The 19948-nt window shown below is 33.1% G+C and overlaps 1 protein-coding gene and 1 long non-coding RNA gene across 2 annotated transcripts; both read left to right on the forward strand.

The window, feature by feature from the left end:
- Nucleotides 1-2933: 2933 nt before the first annotated feature.
- LOC124442557 lies at nt 2934-10387 on the forward strand. The gene is made up of 5 exons (XM_046993056.1): nt 2934-3325; nt 3450-4688; nt 5770-5805; nt 7535-7715; nt 8969-10387. Exons 2-5 carry the CDS (start codon nt 3551-3553, stop codon nt 9924-9926), a joined length of 2313 nt encoding a protein of 770 aa, XP_046849012.1. The 5' UTR covers nt 2934-3325; nt 3450-3550; the 3' UTR covers nt 9927-10387.
- Nucleotides 10388-11822: 1435 nt separating this feature from the next.
- On the forward strand, nt 11823-13765 carry LOC124442703. Its single transcript, XR_006947336.1, has 2 exons — nt 11823-11895; nt 13393-13765. It is a non-coding gene; the product is annotated as an uncharacterized LOC124442703 (long non-coding RNA).
- The last annotated feature ends 6183 nt before the right edge of the window (nt 13766-19948 follow it).

Here is a 19948-nt window from a genome sequence, read left to right on the forward strand (position 1 = left end):
CCGCCAAAGTTTTTCAAAATATGCGATTACCTGTTATCAGAATGATTACGGACTTCACGAGACAAACTTTGCTAAATATTTGACTTAACGTCGGTTTTCATCTCTTAGGCTGCATTTACACTATACCGGATTCGCTGATCACGATATTTTCATTTGCTTTAAAGGTTAACTGTTCGGAGTGAAAGCTTATTAAACTGATAGATTTAGTCTATTTGATTGTGTTTCTGACGTTGAACAATTTCACTGCCTTTTAATGCAAAGAATATTTAACCTGCTGCGATAGCAACCGGTATATAGAGTAAACGGGAGCCGTAGTTTCACTCATAAATCGAACGAGCGGAAGATAATCACGAGTTATAATATGCAACTCGATATGCAACATAGTATAGTCTTTGTCAAACTTAACTACGACGGAGAAGCACGTAAGGTTTCAATTGAAAAAGGTATTTTTAAAAACACTTTACTCAAGTAAAATTTCAACATGACTCATAATTTTATAATTTTTTCTCATGTTTTACAACTTATCATGTTATTACATACTTAAATCGGGATTTAAAAGTTTGATTGAAATAAATATCTGGAAAGCCTTGCTTTGTTTTGAGAAATGTTTGGCAATAGTTCGATGTACTAGAATTCTCACATAGAACGGTCTCTTATATCCACATAAAAGCGGGGTCAAGCTATTGAATTCAATTGAAATGTGGTTTTTCTACCAGTGTTATACTGAAAAAGTGTTCGTCTGTTTGTGTGTGTGTGTGCACATGCAGTAATATCATATTTCTAAATATGTAAAATTTTAATAACGAAAGTAATATATTACGCGTCATTTAATGTTTATGATATTCTACAATTTTCTATGCTTTTCAGCGTATAATCCGCACTCTGTTTACTGGCGATAGTCAAAACTTAGCAGCTGAAGATATAATTCATTTGTTTGTATGCTTTAGTGGTGATTTCAGACGTCAAATATATATCATTTGGGCGAAAAATACAAGGAACTTGATACACTGTGTAGTGTGCAGTCAATGCTTGTATTTTGTTCGGTATTCATAAGTCGCGTTGTTTATCTCTCACCCTGTTTGTCAGTGTTTGGGTGTCGGGAATGTAAAGCAGATAGGATATAGTTTTCTTTATATTTATTTCAATTAGTAATGATGGCGATTTAGAATTAACTGATTGTCAAAAATGAAGAAGAATTCAAATATATGATTAGAGTCAAGCTATGGTCCTATAGAAAATAACTACATCAGCAATGATGTATTTACCATGTGCAATACCTTCGCTTTTGAACAATAAACATAAAAATTCAACTTGGAACGGAATCACCGACAATATATAGTCCTAAAGTAAATGGTTTGAACCCGGGAGTATCGTTACATGTTTGTAAATGTAGATCGTCCAGGTTGGTGTAGTCCTGAGAAGGACTGTTTTTGTTGTTGTTGACTGACGTTTCGACAACCTTAGTGGTAGTCATCTTCAGAGTCAAATGAGGAGTAAACGTCAGGTTAGCCATTCTTACAATGACGTAAGAACCAGATAACAAATACGTAACAGATAGCTAGCTGCCACCAGTAATCTATTTAATGAAAAATACAGCACATAGTTGCCCAATAAAGTGGAGCTACTGACTACTGTTTGTTCCGTATACTGTGCTGTGGTCAAGGCTACCCACGTGGACACAGTGTGCACCTATTTTTATTATTGCTCTATTATACTCGTAACATTGAGTTATGTTTAAACGACCAACAAACCAACCAACTTTATCATCGAGTGAATTTATTTAAAAAGTTTAGTTTGAAATTGAAGCAATATTATTTGAGAAAGCATTTTAAATAAACGACAAAATTTTTAACCTTTAGCATGTTCCGACATTAAGTCATCTTCAGTATGAGAATGAGTTAAGCATTTACAATGTTGAATGTATAATAAAATACACGATATGTCTTAATTAATAAATCTAAAAAGATAAGGTGTGATATTTGCATGGCAAGTATTATATGAGTGTGATAGAGACAAATTTGAGTATTTACAATTGGAAAATGGTGTTAAAATGTTGAATTAGTTTGTTTAGATCAGGTTTTAGTTTGTGTATGTGTTAAGCCACTTTAGGTTTTAGAGAAAATTGAGTGTTGGCGGTGTCTAGGATGGTGAAACATGATCCAGTGTATTTGAATTTTTTAGTAGGTGTTTGTGGATGTGTGAGTTTTTGTCGGAAGTTATGTGTTCGTTAATCCTGGTGGGTAGATGTCGGGTGGTTTCACTAATGTAACAGGAATTACATCCTGCGCAATTAAATTTGTATTGTTTGAGAACATATTTATAACCAAAACAGTTAAATTCTTGGATTACAACCAGGGAATCATCAAATAATGTGGCTCACCCACGCCGGCTGGTGCCACAATAGCATAAATAAAATATACTTTTGTATTTGACCACCAACATGGCTGTGCCGTGACGTAGCATGCATCCACCTATTTTTTGCCTACATTTTAAGTAAGTCGTTAAAATTTGCAAATTATTTTATTTGTTCTCTGTCTTGTTTGATACAGGTGTGGTTTTTCTCGTCGAAACAAAGTTTCCTGGAGTAATTTTTACCTACAAGCTTAAGAATTACGACTTATTTGATCCTGACCACACTGAATCCGCATCAACCTAAAACAATGCATTTGTATAAAACCAACGATTCAACAGTAAAGATTTTCCTAATATGACATGACAAACCTAATAAATTAAAGAACGAATTTGAAGAGATGCAACAACATGGTTGGTTAAACAGCCAGACATGCCTTGTTTAAATTAATGAAGTATTAGTTACAACAACGTTATACAACTTGGTTTCACTTTGACACGGCAAATACGACAAATTCTGAACTGAAATTACCTTTGGTCCCGAATAATGTTGCAACAACGACAACAATTTTATAATGAGAATACGACAAAGCCAAAGACTTTTATGAACAAGCTTTAAAAATTGAAACTAAAGTATTTGGTCCCGACCATATTAATGTTGCAACAACGTACAACAATTTGGGTTTGGTCTTTTATGACACGGCAGAATACGACAAAGCCAAAGACTTTTATGAACAAGCCTTAGAAATTGAAACTAAAGCCTTTGGTCCTGAACATATTAATGTTGCAACAACGTACAACAATTTGGGTTTGGTTTATTATGACACGGCAGAATACGACAAAGCCAAAGATTTTTATGAACAAGCTTTAGAAATTGAAACTAAAGTATTTGGTCCTGACCATATTAATGTTGCAACAACGTACAACAATTTGGGTTTGGTTTATTATGACACAGCAGAATACTACAAAGCCAAAGATTTTTGTGAACAAGCTTTAGAAATTGAAACAAAAGCATTGGGACCTGACCATATTAATGTTGCAACAACGTACAACAATCTGGGCTTGGTTTACAAAGATATGAGAGAATACGAAAGCCAAAGATTTTTGTGAACAAGCTTTAGAAATTGAAACAAAAGCATTGGGACCTGACCATATTAATGTTGCAACAACGTACAACAATCTGGGCTTGGTTTACAAAGATATGAGAGAGTACGAAAAAGCAAAAGATTTTTACGAACAAGCCATAGAAATTGAAACAAAAGCATTTGGACCTGACCATGTTAATATTGCAACAACGTACAACAATCTGGGTTTGGTTTACAAAGATATGGGAGAGAACAAAAAAGCAAAAGATTTTTATGAACGAGCCATGGAAATTCAAACAAAAGCATTTGGTCCTGACCATGTTAATATTGCAACAACGTACAACAATCTGGGCTTAGTTTATCATGACATGAAACAGTACGAAATAGCAAAAGATTTTTACGAACAAGCCATAGAAATTCAAACAAAAGCATTTGGTCCTGACAATGTTAATATTGCTACAACGTACAGCAATCTGGGCTCGATTTACACAGAAATTGGAGATTACGAAAAAGCAAAAGATTTTTATGAACGAGCGATGAAAGTTCAAGCAACCGTGTTTGGACCTGACCATGTTAAACTTGCGGCAACGTACAACAATCTAGGTTCGGTTTACAGTAAAATAGAAGAGTACGAAAAAGCAGAAGAAATTTACCAACAAGCTTTACAAATCAAAACAAAAATTTTTGGTTATAACCATGGTAACACAGTTACAACATACAACAATTTGGGTTCAGTTTATCTCAGCAATGGGGAATACGTCAAAGCAAGAGATCTTTACGAACAGGCTATAGACATTCAAGCCAAAGTATCTGGTCCCGATCATGTATTTTATGCTGCAATGTGCAACAACTTGGGTTTTGTTTACATGAGATTGGAAGAGTACGACAAAGCAAAAGATTTGTATGAACGAGCCTTAGATATCGATTCTATAGCTGAATTTCTCAATATGGCTGCAACGTTCAACAATTTGGGCTGTGCTTATAGTCATTTGAAAGAATATGAGATGGCAAAACATTATTTTGAACGAGCTTTATTACTCAAAACGAAAATATCTGTTCCCAACCAGCCGTTTAACAAAGGCACAATTTTGGGCAATCTGATATCCGTTTGCTCTTTGCTTGGAGAAAACGACAAAACAAAATATTTGTCCGAACAAGCTTTAGAATTTGAAATTGACCAAATTTATTCGTCATGTAACGAAATTAACGAGATTGATTCGTGTCAGTTAATCGACAATATCAAATTGTTGCCAGGTAAGAAGACAATTTTTACATATGCAATATTTAACTATGCTTGGTGATCATAGCATTTGTTTTACCATGTATTTACATTTCGAAGTCCCTTAGAGGCGTAACTATTGGTGAAATTATATTCTTTAGAAATTGAAAACAAATATTGTTTTTCTGAAAGTACTTTGAATTTATAATTAATTTTGATGTACGCTGGATCCGCTACTGTTTAATTGCTTATGGCATAAAACAAATAATATTCTGTCGACTATCACTTTATTAAATTGTTGACAATTTTCTGCATTAAAAGTAAAAGTAAATGAGATGAACCTCCTCATTATCTTTTGTTTTAATTGTGTTCGGTTCATATAAAATTCGACATTTGAAATAAGCCTAAGCTTTTTAAAAAAAAACGCTAGGACTTTTCCTAGAATTATTAGACCGTTAAATTTTTTTAGCATTTGCATTTTAGCATTAGCATTTTAGCATTTGCTGTGTCTATTCATTTCGAGACTGCAAAAGTAAACCGGGCGCACATGTCAACAGGAAACAAGGTAGAATAAAAAAGGCTTGTGATTGGCTACATGACGAATTGCAATTTAGACAGAGGATTGTTTGAAGTGAATGATTGTTTTTTTCTTGGTAAAAATATCAAAATGGTTTCCTTCTTTACAGCTATAAAAAGTGGGAAACGTTACAAAAGGGGCTGGCAGTTCTTATTTTAGCTGTAATAAACACGAAAATGGTTTTGAATGTTGATTTTGAACTAGCAAACAAATATAATTATACATTTGACATTGAGAGGAACAGAATTCATTTGGGGAACGTCAAAATATTATACACGATAAATAGTTTAGAGTGTTATGACAGTAACGCTGTCAGGTAAATTATATTGCTAGCGGGTGCTCGTGAAGTTGAAATTCAGCGAAGGCTTTTTTAAAAACAAGACAATATTTTAAACACAAAATAGAAGTTTGCCTATGATTTCTAAACGTGAATGTTTTTAATGATATTTGCGCCTAAAATATTTTCATTTCATAACATTTTACTGCAGATGATATTATGTAAATCATTGTTAAAGATTTGTCAACTCCTTATGTTTCAGATTCAACTTTATACGGCCTAGAATACAGAAAACAAGGTATTTATGTGTTAGTTTCTAAAAGATTTCGCTTACGTTAATGATTAAACATATTGCCCTTAGTGAATGACATTTCCAGTTTGAATTTCAAAATATATTAAAATGTTTTTAGATTTTTTTGAAACAATATGTGAGGTAAATATCTTCTTGAGAGATTTTTCCCGTAATTTTAACACGTATTTTGACATAATAATTAATATAAAAAGATTTTGGATGACATTGAAACTGGCATTTAAGTGCAGGACGCAATTTACATGAGTACGATATTTGGATAATTGTCACTTTAGTCTTTGTACGTAGTTTTTTGTATTGATGTTTTTAAATTAGCGTTGTCAACCACGAGGCTGAATTTCCGTTATATGCCAAACTAGCACAATTAAATATAAAAACATATTTTTTCAGAAAACACTGAAAATGTGTGGTCCCATTATTTTCCTTGTTTTAAAAATAATTACGTTTTTTCTAACCAGTATTATTAATTTGGCGGATTGGGGTAGAGTTTAGGGAGGCTTAGGGGCCTCAGTCTCCTCCCTAGAAATTCTATTTAGGGTGCTTAACCCCACTCAAATTTCTCAAATTTTATCATATATTTACAGGCTCAGAAATCATAATGATGAAAATCTTAAAAAACACTTATTTGTGTTATAAAGATAACTGAATCACTGTCATTAGTTTTAATAAAGTAATACATGCAAAAGGCACTGGCAACTACAATGCAATACTGGTAACTATTGCTCTAGGCTGAAACAAAATATATAATTTCTATTGTAAATTTTTTTCCTCCTTTAGCAACTATAAACGTACGTTAATATAAAAAAAGTTCTTCATAAATGATTTCTATTGGATAATTCAATATCAATATTTCCCACATCTACTGTAAATTACTGCGCATTCCTCTAAATAGTGTAAAGAAATTGAATCTGATTGGCTGCAGTGAGCTCGAGCCTGGAAGTAGTCTTATTTTAATTATGTAGCATGTATCATTTACAGTTAAATTGTTTGCCAATCAAAGTTCTTCATAAATGATTTCTATTGGATAATTCAATATCAATATTTCCCACATCTACTGTAAATTACTGCGCATTCCTCTAAATAGTGTAAAGAAATTGAATCTGATTGGCTGCAGTGAGCTCGAGCCTGGAAGTAGTCTTATTTTAATTATGTAGCATGTATCATTTACAGTTAAATTGTTTGCCAATCAATTAAGCATATTGTACATGCAGTTAGAAAAACATGAAACATATCGTGAATTATTTGTTGTATGTTATTTTTCTAAGAATTGTTCTCATGTATCCAACGTGTTGTATAGAATACTAATTCTGCATGCTCACCTGTCTTTTATGCCCTGTTGTTATTACAAATAAAAAATGTTTCTCTCTATTGCATCGAAATAGAAAATTGTCAGTGCATTTGTGATACCACTAATGCATACGAAATTTCATCCTCCCATTTCCAGATAGAAAAACTGCCTGGATCAGTTTGCCAACATTACACCTCATTAGTAGCTATAACTTATACACAAATAATATTTTTGATTTTAAGCCTTGTTTCTCGCTTTTCTTATTTTGGTATAAGTATTTTTACATGGTATAATTTATCCTATTGGTTAGCTGTGCATAAAATCGCTTACGTTAAGAAATCATGAATGTTTAAAAACTCATCACTATCGACCATCTATAATCATTGTAAGATATTTACAATTTCGTAATTGCTTTAATTTTACCTACAGGCATCGACTGTACAGTAAAAGAAATGAAAGATTCAGATCTTACCGGGGATACAACTACCAAAATGAAGAAATCTTATACAATTCCAGATGATGATATAGAGAATGACGACGATTTCTTTATCGAAAATTTTCTTGACGAATACTACGGCATTCGTGACGAAATTCATGATATATTAAGGAGGTTTGTCTCAATATATCTTTTCCAAATGTCTTGCTTATGAATATTGGGTTGAAGAGCATGTTTAAAATGAAAAATTTCGACTATAACCTATGTACAGGGTTTATCAAAAAGCTGTTAATTCTATAATTTGTATGCTAGAGATTATACATTAGTATTTAATTGTTGTGCAAAAAATTACGCTTTAGGGATTTAAAAAATGTGTTTCCCATGATTATGAAGACAAGCGCCCAAAATGTGTAATAAACTTATGAGTTCCGTTACTAATGGTTCAGTTAAGAACAGAACAAAAGAATTGCTTGTTTCAAACGCATACGATATAACTCAAACGCCGTATGAACTCGTGTTTGTAAATTGTGTTCATACAATTTATTTTATCAAATAGCTCTAGTTTTATGCCCTATACAGGGTGTCTCAAAACACTTTTCATCTTTTAATTCAGCCTTTTTAATTTGCATAATTCAGCAGTAATTGATCCCCAAGGAGACGTAAACATCATGGGAAGAAATTAATGCTAGGGATTTGCAATGTGCATAAATGCAATTCGTATGTATTTGGCCTAGTTCAAACGTCGAAGTTAACATGCACCGAACGCATTAAAAACATAAAAATGAGATGAACTTCATTATTATCTTTAGTGTTATATGCGTTCGATTCATGTAAAGGTCAACGTTTGAACTAGGCCTTATTGTTATCAATTGAGACAGCCTAGCTGTAGTTCTAGAAGCAAAAAAGAAGTGTAAAATAAATATTTATGACACGTTGCATTTTCGCAAACAACCCATCTGTGTCAATGTCTGTAATTGTGAGAACTACATATAGGCTATACTAATGGCAACTTTTCATCATGGCGAACGCTATCTTTAAGACAATATTAAGATTTTTTGCCATACAAAGAAACTGTTCTCTTTCAAATAGTAACACATGAACGTTTGAGTAGGCCTTTTCAAGCTAGTCAATTTGAAAGGATGCTCACTAAGTTACTAAGTAGGCTCAGTAAATTAATGAGTAATTTGAGCCACTGTGCGTTATTTTTCCTTTTTGCCTTTAAACTACAAATCAAGTGGCAAATTTTCTGTAATAACATCATCAACAACATGATTAAACGCTAGCATTCACTTCTGAACAACTTTTTTGTATTGTCTAATTAGTGTGATTTTAATACTTACATGAAATGAGTGGAGATTTTGTTAAATTAATCCGAATAATACGTGTTGTGTGTATTGTGTCTAACTTATTAAATGTCATATTTGTAGTTTTTCTTGGATTCGTGGTGGATATGGTGTACGATGGAAACCTCGTCTTGCTTTGTATGTGACAGTGGCAGCTGAAAGACAAAATGATGAAGATGCATTAAGAAAAGAAATTGATGAAACTTTTAGATGGAAAGCTTCTCCTTACTTTGAATTTGAACCAGAACCAAAGAAATCGCGATTTCGATGGTTATCAGACCTAGAAGTAGTAAAAAAAGAGAACAGTTTTAATCCTTTGACAGGAAAAATTGACGATGAATGTGAAACAAGAGCAAAAGGTACAGTCACAATGTTTTGTAGAAAAGAAAGCACACATTACGCCTTGACTTGCTTCCACACTAGCTGTATCACTGACCGACGAGTAGCTGGTTACGAATTTAATTTTTCCGAGGACTGGAAAGAAATAAAGCAAATATACGAGACAATTTCTACAGGAGAAATAACAGACGAGAACGAATATTATTATCTTCCTTTAATGGATGAAGAAATAAAACTTGGATCTCCGTGTCGTCAATCATTTAACGAAAACACTGACATTATGGCCATTGAAGTTATTGACGAAGAAATGATTTCTTGCGACCATTTTACCATCGAAGAGCCTGATTGGAAAGAATTATGGGAAAGAGTTGCAGATCAACTGAGGAAAGGAGGAGCCAGTGTTACAAAATATGATGGTGGCGCAACAGGAGAGATTTTGGATATCACCTTTACGCTTACATGCCCAGAAACTGATCGCTTTATATTTAAGAACGTTATCGCCATTAAATGCGTACGTCCTTTTCTGAAAGAGGGAGATTCCGGAGTGTTAATATATTTCTACGATAAGGTCACGGAAAGTCAAATAGCTTTTGGGTACGGAGTTTGTGCGCATGAACGAGATGATGAAACAATTTATTTAGTCTTTGGACTAAACGATGCATTAAAGCATCTAAATTTAGAAAAATGCTATTGCTACATGTAGGTATGAAGGAACTATCTCAATTTAGCTATAGTTTGAACTGCTTGATAATTTGTTTTAATTTTGACTTAACATATAATTGTTACGTGACTTGACAGTTTCATAGGCTGATAGGGCACGGCAGCAGAGACGAAAGCTGCCCTCCCTTTGATTTTTTTAAAAAATTGGAGAAAGTCGGATACTTTTAGACAAAAGTGGCAGAGACTCTTCGCAAATTTTTTTGCCAAGATAGAAAGAATGAAATTTGCCAACTTTGCAAAGATAGAAAGAATGAAATTTGAAATTTTAGTTGGAAAATTTTTATGTCTGTCTCCTTTAGGTTTTTTGTCAAACCTATTTTAGTTAGTTTAAGCGCATACAATCTATGAACATTCTCTTGTAAATAATTAACTTGGTCAAGAGGATAGATAGCTTAAATTTGATGAAACATGGCTACAATTGAAAATATTGTTACTTATCAGAAATGTCTTTACGACCTTTTCTTGCACGTACCATCGTTCATGTTAAACATAAAAATCAACTAGCATGCTGGTATGACATCAACGATCATTCTTTCAACGTGTTTCAAATTGTTGTCAACCTCTCTTCTACCACATCAGTAGTTTTGATGCACTAGTTTTCACAGCACAATACGTTCCTAAGCGAGTAACAGATTAGTCTTCTCTCCATCATTGAATCACGTGTATGAAAATATCATTACAGTATAGGGTGTAAATATAATTTCGCACAGATATACAGGTTGTTTGAATAAGACGACCTTTAGAAATTAAACATATTGTGATAGTTTCACCACTCATCACGGCTGCATAAAGTATTGTCAGGACCTGCAATAATTGTAGATCTTTATTACTACCATAAAAGCTTTTCTGCATTCGGAAATTTAACATAACTTTCAACATGCAGAGTAATGAGGGATGTTATGACAGTGATCAGGGATGTATTGCAATCGCTAATTGCGGGGGGGGGGGCTCTAATTCATTTATGCATGGTATGCTGTATTAAATTCTTCTGAAATGTATTGTTATCTACTGATCATAACATGCATCTATGATTAAGAACCCCTTCACCCAATTAGCAATATCAATATATCCTTGAAGGTGATGTTCATGAAAAGCCTTCAAATTGAAATCTTTCAGTCCAGGGGCGGATCTAGGTTATGTCAAACCACTCACGCGACTGATGTTTTATAGTTCAAAAATTATCAAATTTAATGATTACAATTTTTTGATCATTAAATTTTCGTTCTGTAATCGTTTCGATTTCATCGTTCAAAATTTTGTTTTATTTAAGAAAACTTATAATAAATACCACCTTAATAAACAGATCAGTAGATTTTAACATATTTGGAATTATATTAACTGGCTGACTGATAAGCGGGGTGGCTCGACTGGCTCGACCGATAACGGAGTTCAAGAACGCTTATTTAAGCCATTCCATTGGTGAATAACCAGATTAGTGGACGATCTGGAATAATGTCGAATTGAATGTTTGAACGTCTCATAGTAATTTTCTAACGCAATATAGAAACTACAATCAGATGGAATTTAGGGAAACCTTTTACAAATTCATATATTGACATGAATGCTGCTGTCCAGGCTGTGAATTTTTTCAAGAGCGTGAAAAATTTATGGATGAATTGTAAATGCTTGGCAAAGACGATCTCGCAAGAGACATTTCAGTCATTGATGTTCAAAAGCAAGCTATCATTGTTTAGAGTTTTCTCAGCAGAAATTTACATCCAAAATCGTAAGTAAAGGACAACTGAAGTGTATGCATGAATGTAAAATATCAAAGTCAATTTATGCGAGTACGTGATGCGATTTATGTCAATGTGGCGTATGGTAAGCAGATTGATCCTTCTAAAATTGTTGTTGCCGAACGACTTTTAGCTATGATTTCTTTAGTGCTTGGGGAGTCTTGGCCTATATTCCTTCAATTGTATTTCAATGGACGAAAAATCTGTTGCCATAAGGTGCCATGCTATTATTTACCTTATTATAAACAAATGTTTGGGGCTTTTCAGTGTATAATCATTGATCAATCATTCAATCATTGCATAGTAATACTACACATTGTTTAAGACTTGAGAAAACTGATATTGATTAAACGAGAAGCTGTTTACTATAACCTGTGATTATGAGTCTTTCTCATCCATGAAGCTTTTTATTTTGACAATTTGACTGGAATGGTAATAAACCTGAGTATTTCACATACATGAAATGTTGTCCCATGTCACATATTGTCCCCTTTTCTAACTGAACACCTCATGTAGAGATGTAAAGGTGTGTTAATCTACGGCTCATAACAGATTGTTTGCCATAAATTCCAAAGGGCTATTGATGTATGAAAAGCATTTTCTATAAAGTAAAAATGTCTTCCTATGTATGCAGATAAACCTTGAAATTTGGCAAAAAAGCAAAGTATTTTTCATAACCACTAGGTAATTTTTCTGATGATCATTATAATTTCCAAACTAAATTATTTCAGATTTACATTTAACTAGTTTTGATTCTACGAAAAGATAATTATCATAATCAGTAAGCATGACACATGAACCAATTTTAACATTCATGTAATTAAATGATTAAAGGTATGTTAACATTAATGCATTAAGCTGTTCTTAATTGCAAATTTTCACTCTGATAATTTTAGTTTAATCTTAGGCAGAAAAAAATTTTGAGTTTTTTTCTTAAAAGGTGAATTAGCTTGCACTGTATGTGGAAATGGGTAAAAGGTTACAATAAACTTGCATGGTTTAATGTCTCAGCTTTTCTACATCTATGAACTGTCTCTTGTAGTACCTAATTTCTAACTTAAGTCATTACATAGAGGTGTGAATGGGGGTCTCTAGAGGGGTCTATGCCTGACAACTTGGTAGAAATTTTTGAAGACAATCTTTTTTTGGAAAAGCATTATTGTAAAGTAAATTTTATGTTCCTAGGCATGCCTTATATTTGGCATGATAATAAGCCTTAACATTTTGCAAAACATTCAAGTATTATTCACTTCACAGTTTTTTTATAAAATATCGTAAGCAAAATGTGTTGTTTTTACGCGAAAACCATGCCACAAAAAACATTTTGTATTGCTCTAAAACGCTGAAAATGGCATTTCCAAGGCTTTGAAATTCAAAACTTTCCGTCGGAGTATGGACCTCCTAGGTGGGGAACGCCTCAGGCGTTCCATGACTGATGTTTGAAAAATCCTAGATCCGCCCCTGTTTCAGTCTATGTTTTGACTTTCGGACAATTGCTCAGATAACATGGATAACGGTGGATAGCCATGTTGTATGTCATGATAGAACCATCGGGAATCTTAAAAACCTTGCAAAATCTTAAAATTAATTTGCTATGTGATTCTGTGTGTACTTCTACATATCTTCTGCAAGCACTAAACTTAATTTGTCGTAACTCAAAGTATATTAACTCGTTTTCATGACGTCATTAACATGTTCTTTGTTATTTTTCAGATGCAAAAGTCGAAGAGGAAGAATAGAATCAAAAACAAGGCAGAGATATATGTATTTTGAAGTCATTAGCAACTTTTAGTGTTTGATTTCAAATACGAGAAACGATGATGAAGAACATGATCAAAAAGAGACAAATAAAGGTGCATGCATATGATTGTTTTCACCCTGTCATGAACTTGTTCTTTTGTAATCATTTAGATGCAGGAGATGCCGATGATGTAAAAAAAGACCGAAGTATTTGTTTTTTCTGTATACTGTCACTACGTTGTTCAACTTCTTTCTGTGAGCTCTGAGATCAATTCTTTGTATCGCAAACGTCGACATTTCCGTCAACAACATTTTTTGTTAAGATAAATAAAGTACTTATCTTTGATTCTTCGGGGTTTTTTTAAAATCGTACAAAACTTTAGAATTTGAAAAGAATTATTTCTCGTACATGCGCTTTATCAAAAGCATGCAATCACATCACATCTACACAAAATTTTGTAGATGTATTTTGCCTAGCTATCTTAAGGAGTTCTCTAGCTCTTTAAAACGAAGATTTAAAACGAAAGTAAGAAGTAAAGTGTTCCAAATTAGACTTTTTCCACTTATTTTGGAATAGGCTGCATAAATTTTCATGGCTAATAATGAATCAACAATGAAAGTATATATTAAATGAAAGCGTTATGGAGTATCGTCACAGTATAGTGAATATACAGTAGAGCCGCTTAATTGAATTTTTTTGTTTATCTTATTAAGGACGTGATTACCATTGTGACAGCCAGTCAAATGCTTTTCTTGACCAATACGAATGATGAAATGGCTGACGTCAGCCAGTAATCTAAGTAAATATACAGCATTAAATTGCACACGAAGTGGACCTACTGTATATTCCTACACTGTTGTATCGTTACATCTTTAAAATTGTAGTCCTGAATGGATTTTTGATGACGGTCTTGACTGACGTTTTTAAAACCTGTAATGTTGAAAATCAAATAAACTTTAAATTCTGAATGTTACTTTCACAACTTTCCAATTTGTTTGACACAAATATTTATTTGTTAGTCCATCATTCGTTGGTATTGTTCAGCAGTTTCTGTCATTGGTAAAAATTCTACGTCGATTAAATACTTTTATCAATTGGGGTGATTTGATGGTCATGATAAGTTTTTCAACTCTGCACCTTGTATGGTGTAAGATATGATCGAGAAAGAAAATTGAAAGCCTTCCAATTTTGTAGAAAAGACGTTATATAATCCAAAATGAGCAAACTGATTCTTAAATCTCACTGCTTACGAAAGAAACAGTCGGAATGTGGGATTACTTCGCTATGTAACTCGCTGCTGCTGTACATTTAATTTGATTAACAATATTTGTTTGTATTGGTCAGAAAATCTAATTATCTAGCTGTTATTGACTTGTGGTAATCACATGCGTGATAAAATAAGCGTCGCTCAAAAAATTCAAAAGTTTGACCACTGTATGTCCTCTATACTTTAGTCAATGATTATTAAAGTATAGAAATCCAATCTAATACTTCAGAAATACGTCCGGGCTATGCCGTTAGTAAAACATGTTCGCGTGCTCTGATTAGAACCATCAGTTCAGTTCTCGAAGAATTTCGGAAAAGTTCATCCCGTAAAAAGCTTTTTTCCGAAAATTTATTTGTAAAATGGCTGCTAACATAAAAAAACTACTGTCTCTTCCATTTAGAGTTTTTGCATTTTGTGATTTTGATGCCATAAGAAGGCCAAGCTCAATAAAACATAGGTAAAAATGGTTTTCAGTCAAACAGGAAGAAGCTTTGTTTGTTGACACAAATCTTACATATTATGTTTTGTCACTAGTATTATTGTAGTCTTGTGCATAATCTGCACATGATATATTGATGTTAAAATTAAGTGCTTATTAATTAAGATAAGTTTTGTGATGATATATATTTCTTGGAAGGAAAATTACATTTTCATTAGGTAAAAGTCATTGCAACAATATATTATTGAGAAATGATAGCTTCCATATTTCAGGGTAAATGTTCAGTTCTCTAGTGAAGTTGCTACATGAAGCATTTTTTTAAGCTTGATGTGTTATTTTGCTGTTCTACCAGTACCTACACCTGTTCCACATGTTTTAAATTGTTTCACTCTTCTTCAAGTTGGGAAGACGGTTCAGACAACAGATTTTTGTGTCCGTGGAAAATTTTATCGTAAAAAAATCGCAATATACGAACGTGAAATGCCAATCTGAAACCCAAAAAAATGAGAATTACTCCGTTAAATCCCTTTGACTCGTCGGGGAAAGAATCTTTGACGAGTGTTGGAAGCTCTTGCACAGTATCCAGTAATACAGATGTAAACTTGACTAATACTTCGATGAGGTAGATTAAGATTGCAAGCCAATAAAACCAAATCTCAGGAACTTTGCCACCTCGACGTATTTCATATGCTCCACCTTCTCTTCCTTCTTCATCTGCTCGACCTTTTCTAATTGCACTACCTTTTCTAATTGCTCTACCTTCACCACGTTCTCTCTCCTCTCCACCTTCTTCAATTCCTCGGATTTGTGGCAAAAATTTTAACTTTTCTCACAAAAATGGTGCAACTTTTTCGAAAACCAAGATCACAGGCGATCTAAGATATCCGACAAGTGAAGTAGCTCTGCATACATTTTGTCATATTCTGTCGACTAAGATCTTGGTTTTGAAAAAGTTGCACCATTTTTCGAGATAAAAGTTATAAAGTTTTTAGTGTGCGTGGGGAGGGGGGAAGGGGGGAAGGGCAAAATTCCTGTGACACTGCCGGAGTATGTTTTCTCACGTTTCACCACAAATTGTATGAGTGAAATTATCAATGTTTAACGATATAAACTTTTTATATTATCATCAACAAGCATGATTATTTTCGTTTCGCTGCTCACGATATAATACCAGATGGGTTTAAACATCTGTGTAGCGCGCATGCTTTATTATTCATCATAGGGGAATTATAACATGACCAATATGATGTGGTAAGCGTCAGTTCCAGAGAAATAGCGCTCTTTGAGTGGCTTTAAAACATATTCAGCGGTCCATTACAAAAAAAGAATGCTAAAGTACTAAAGCAAACAGAAAATATACAAATGTCTCATGAAATATAATGAACTTTTTACAAACCTCGTTTGCTCGGTCTTATTCGAGAATCATTGAGCTGGTAAATACATTAAAATATACACAGACATTAGCGAAGCGGGTCAGCTGTGTTTGGTCGTGGTATGTGAATTAAAGGTGATTGTTATTATTTCTTTCTTTAGAAATGTACTTTCGTGTAATGAGTGAAAGCAGAATTATTAACTTGGTTTAAATTTACGAATTATTAAATTGTAAATAGCGATAATTTTATACTAAATAGCTTTGAAAATACTACCTTGTAAACTCAAACGTATGTTTTTTAGTATGCTTTCTCTTAAAAAATAAAGATTACTATTAAATATTTACATAGCACGACAAAACTTGCGAATTGGCTCCACAACTGCATTTCAAAAACCATGCATCTCAATGTACACAGACTGACAATATAGAGCATGCAGTTATGGAAATTATGTTCCACATTTCTCTTCAGTACAACCGTTATAAATCATGTCAACCATCAAACAATACCTCTCAGGCGAAAGTCCGATAAGAGAAAAAGATTTTCAAGCCTCGTTGTGATGAATGTTTTTCTAGAAATTTTTTTAAAATACTAGTGAACTGCCTACTCTGTCTATTCTGTTATTCACGTAAGCGACTAGTTCATGTATAGTTAACAACATAAAATACAAAAATCATATTATTTGACATTTCCTTGATTTTATTCCGAAGCCATCATCAGAGAATATATATAATATATTAATACATTATATATTTCCTTTATTTTACAAATAAATGTTGTCTATAATTAGTCAATTGATTAGATAGTTTGAAGTATTACTTAGAGAGACAACAAGTCAAGTTTTCTTTGCCATCTATGAATTTTGACCATAAATTTATTGGAAACACTGTCCTCAGGTTTCGATCATTGATGTTCATTTTCAAATATACACAATTTTCATGCACTCTTTATAACGTTATTGTTGAAAAGTCGCAGCAAACTTCTTCTAAGGACTATAAGGCCAAAAAAAAGCATCGAAACACACAACCTTCTTGCCATTTTTCTTTTGGTACTTGAACTTTAATTTCAAAACATTCAAGAAATCCTAAGAGAATCCATTGTTTCCGTCCATAGAATTTGACAATGACCAAATTAAATGACTAAATACAAGGCTATGTCATGTGTCATAGAATTTGACAATGATCAAATTAAATGACTAAATACAAGGCTATGTCATGTGTCATAGAATTTGACAATGATCAAATTAAATGACTAAATACAAGGCTATGTCATGTGTCATATGAAAAAGCACATATCAAACTATCTGAAACGGCTAATTTGACAATTTGCATTTCACACAGACGAATGGCAGACACAGTTAAAAAACTCTATTTTACTAATAAATGTTGTCAAAAATTAGTTAATTATCAGTTAATTTGAAGTATTACTTAAAGGGACTACAAGTCAAGTTTTCTTTGCCATCTATGAATTTTGACGATAAATTTATTGGAACCACTGTCCTCAGGTTTCAATCATCGATGTTCATTTTCAAATATACACAATTTTCACGCACTTTTTATAACGTTTTATGTCGAAAAGTCGCAGTAAGCTTCTTCTAAGGACTATAAGGACAAAAAAAGCAATTCCTAACTTAGCTTTGATCGCTTTGATGAAGATTTTGTCAGACAATAACTAGTCATGGATAAAATAGAACGGAAGATGATAAAACTAAACGCTTGCTCAAAACGTTATCTCCGGTAACCCATTGAACTAAAATACATCTTGAACGCTTACTCCTACACTATTGTCCCATGATTGCTCAAAGCCAAATATACATTGAAATTTTTCAACCCTCCTCACCCCCTCCCCCCTCCCAAAAAAATAAGAGTTTTTTAAAACTTACAGTGATAATTTTTGAATAGTTTTTAAAAGGACTGGCGCTACCCACAAATCACGGTTTTACCCCCTCAGAGGTATCTGTTTAGTATACTTAGAGTATAATTAAACGAGGTGAAATCAAAACTTGTTTCAAGGCATGCGCATACATGTGCGCTTAAAGAAATTGATGCACCACCAGCATTGATTGCAGTGACTTGAATAATGATTTTCTGAAATGAGTAGAATGGTAATCTTGCAGGCTGGCTATGCCAGTGATTTTAATTGCAGAAAAACTAAGATGAAGTGAAGCTTTATGCTTAAACAGCAGCGTAAAAGGATACATCGATAAGCTTAATTTTTCAAGCTGAAAATAAAAAAAAAACATACTTTAGCCTTGACAAGTCTCTGTATTCTTAATTTCTTATCTCATAAAATCATTCAAAAAACACTTTGAAAAGACTGTTTTATGTAGGTAAATTTTGCATGATTGTTATTTACTTCTTTAGAAATACATTGTTTTCACAGTGAGTAAAAAGAGAAATATTTACATAGCACGACTAAAGATGCGGGCTGGCTACCCACTAAACCATTGACATTCACACTTTACACAGATGCACCAAAAAAACTCAAGAAGAATGACATGTGTATCATTTTCCTCACAAAAATGAGAAAAAGTAAGTAATTGTGGAATTGTGAGTGTAGTTTTATAAAATAATAATTATGACGGGTGTCGTTACCAGTCTTTCCACGCAACGAAAAACACATCCATGAAACAAAAACTGGATGTAAAATTTGGCTTTATTTTTTTTGATAGGCATTTCTATTACAGGTAGAGTTCCATGTATTTATATTTATTGTTACATGCTAACAGCTGATTTGAGCCAGCAATGGAAGGCAACTGATTAGAATTCAGGACTGAAAACCAGTCGAGCAGTACCGTTGATGAACTTTTTTCATTTCAATATCTTTAAAGCATGGCGTCAAGCGAACGTTAACATACATCCTACTATGCTAGACTAATTTCTTTTCAAAATGATGTCACTTTCATAAGAAATCAGCCTGGCATAACAGAATAAATGAAAACAGTCTCCCCTCTCAAATAACGTTTGTTTAAAGACGGTTCTTTCAAAGATTTCTACTCAACTGAAGACTTGGAAAAAGTTTTCAGGACTTGATATGTACGTACATTCGTTCTTGAAATACTTTAAACTACGGTTGCTAATGTTACTATTCTTAAAATACTCACATCTCTCATGAGTTTTTCAAGATTACGATTTCTTCCCACTTCTTCATGTTCTTTTCCAAAAACACAAACAAAATTTTACAAACTCGACAACCACTGAGCTCTAAAACCATTGAACAAATTTTACAGCCAGTGGAAAGCTCTACACAGTTAATGAACAAACTTTATAGTCACTGAGCAAACATTACAGCTTATGCATTTTTGCATTAAAATTTTTTACTTGCAATTCTACATTTTGCATATAATTCTATTGCTTACAAAATATTGATGTTTTGAACACAAAACTGACAGTGAACATCAAACCATGGATATTTAAAACCAGTTTGAGTTAAATCATTATGAACAGTGAATA

This window comes from Xenia sp. Carnegie-2017, unplaced genomic scaffold (genome assembly GCF_021976095.1).
Source record: "Xenia sp. Carnegie-2017 unplaced genomic scaffold, XeniaSp_v1 HiC_scaffold_20, whole genome shotgun sequence".
In the NCBI taxonomy this organism is placed as follows: Eukaryota; Metazoa; Cnidaria; class Anthozoa; order Malacalcyonacea; family Xeniidae; genus Xenia; species Xenia sp. Carnegie-2017.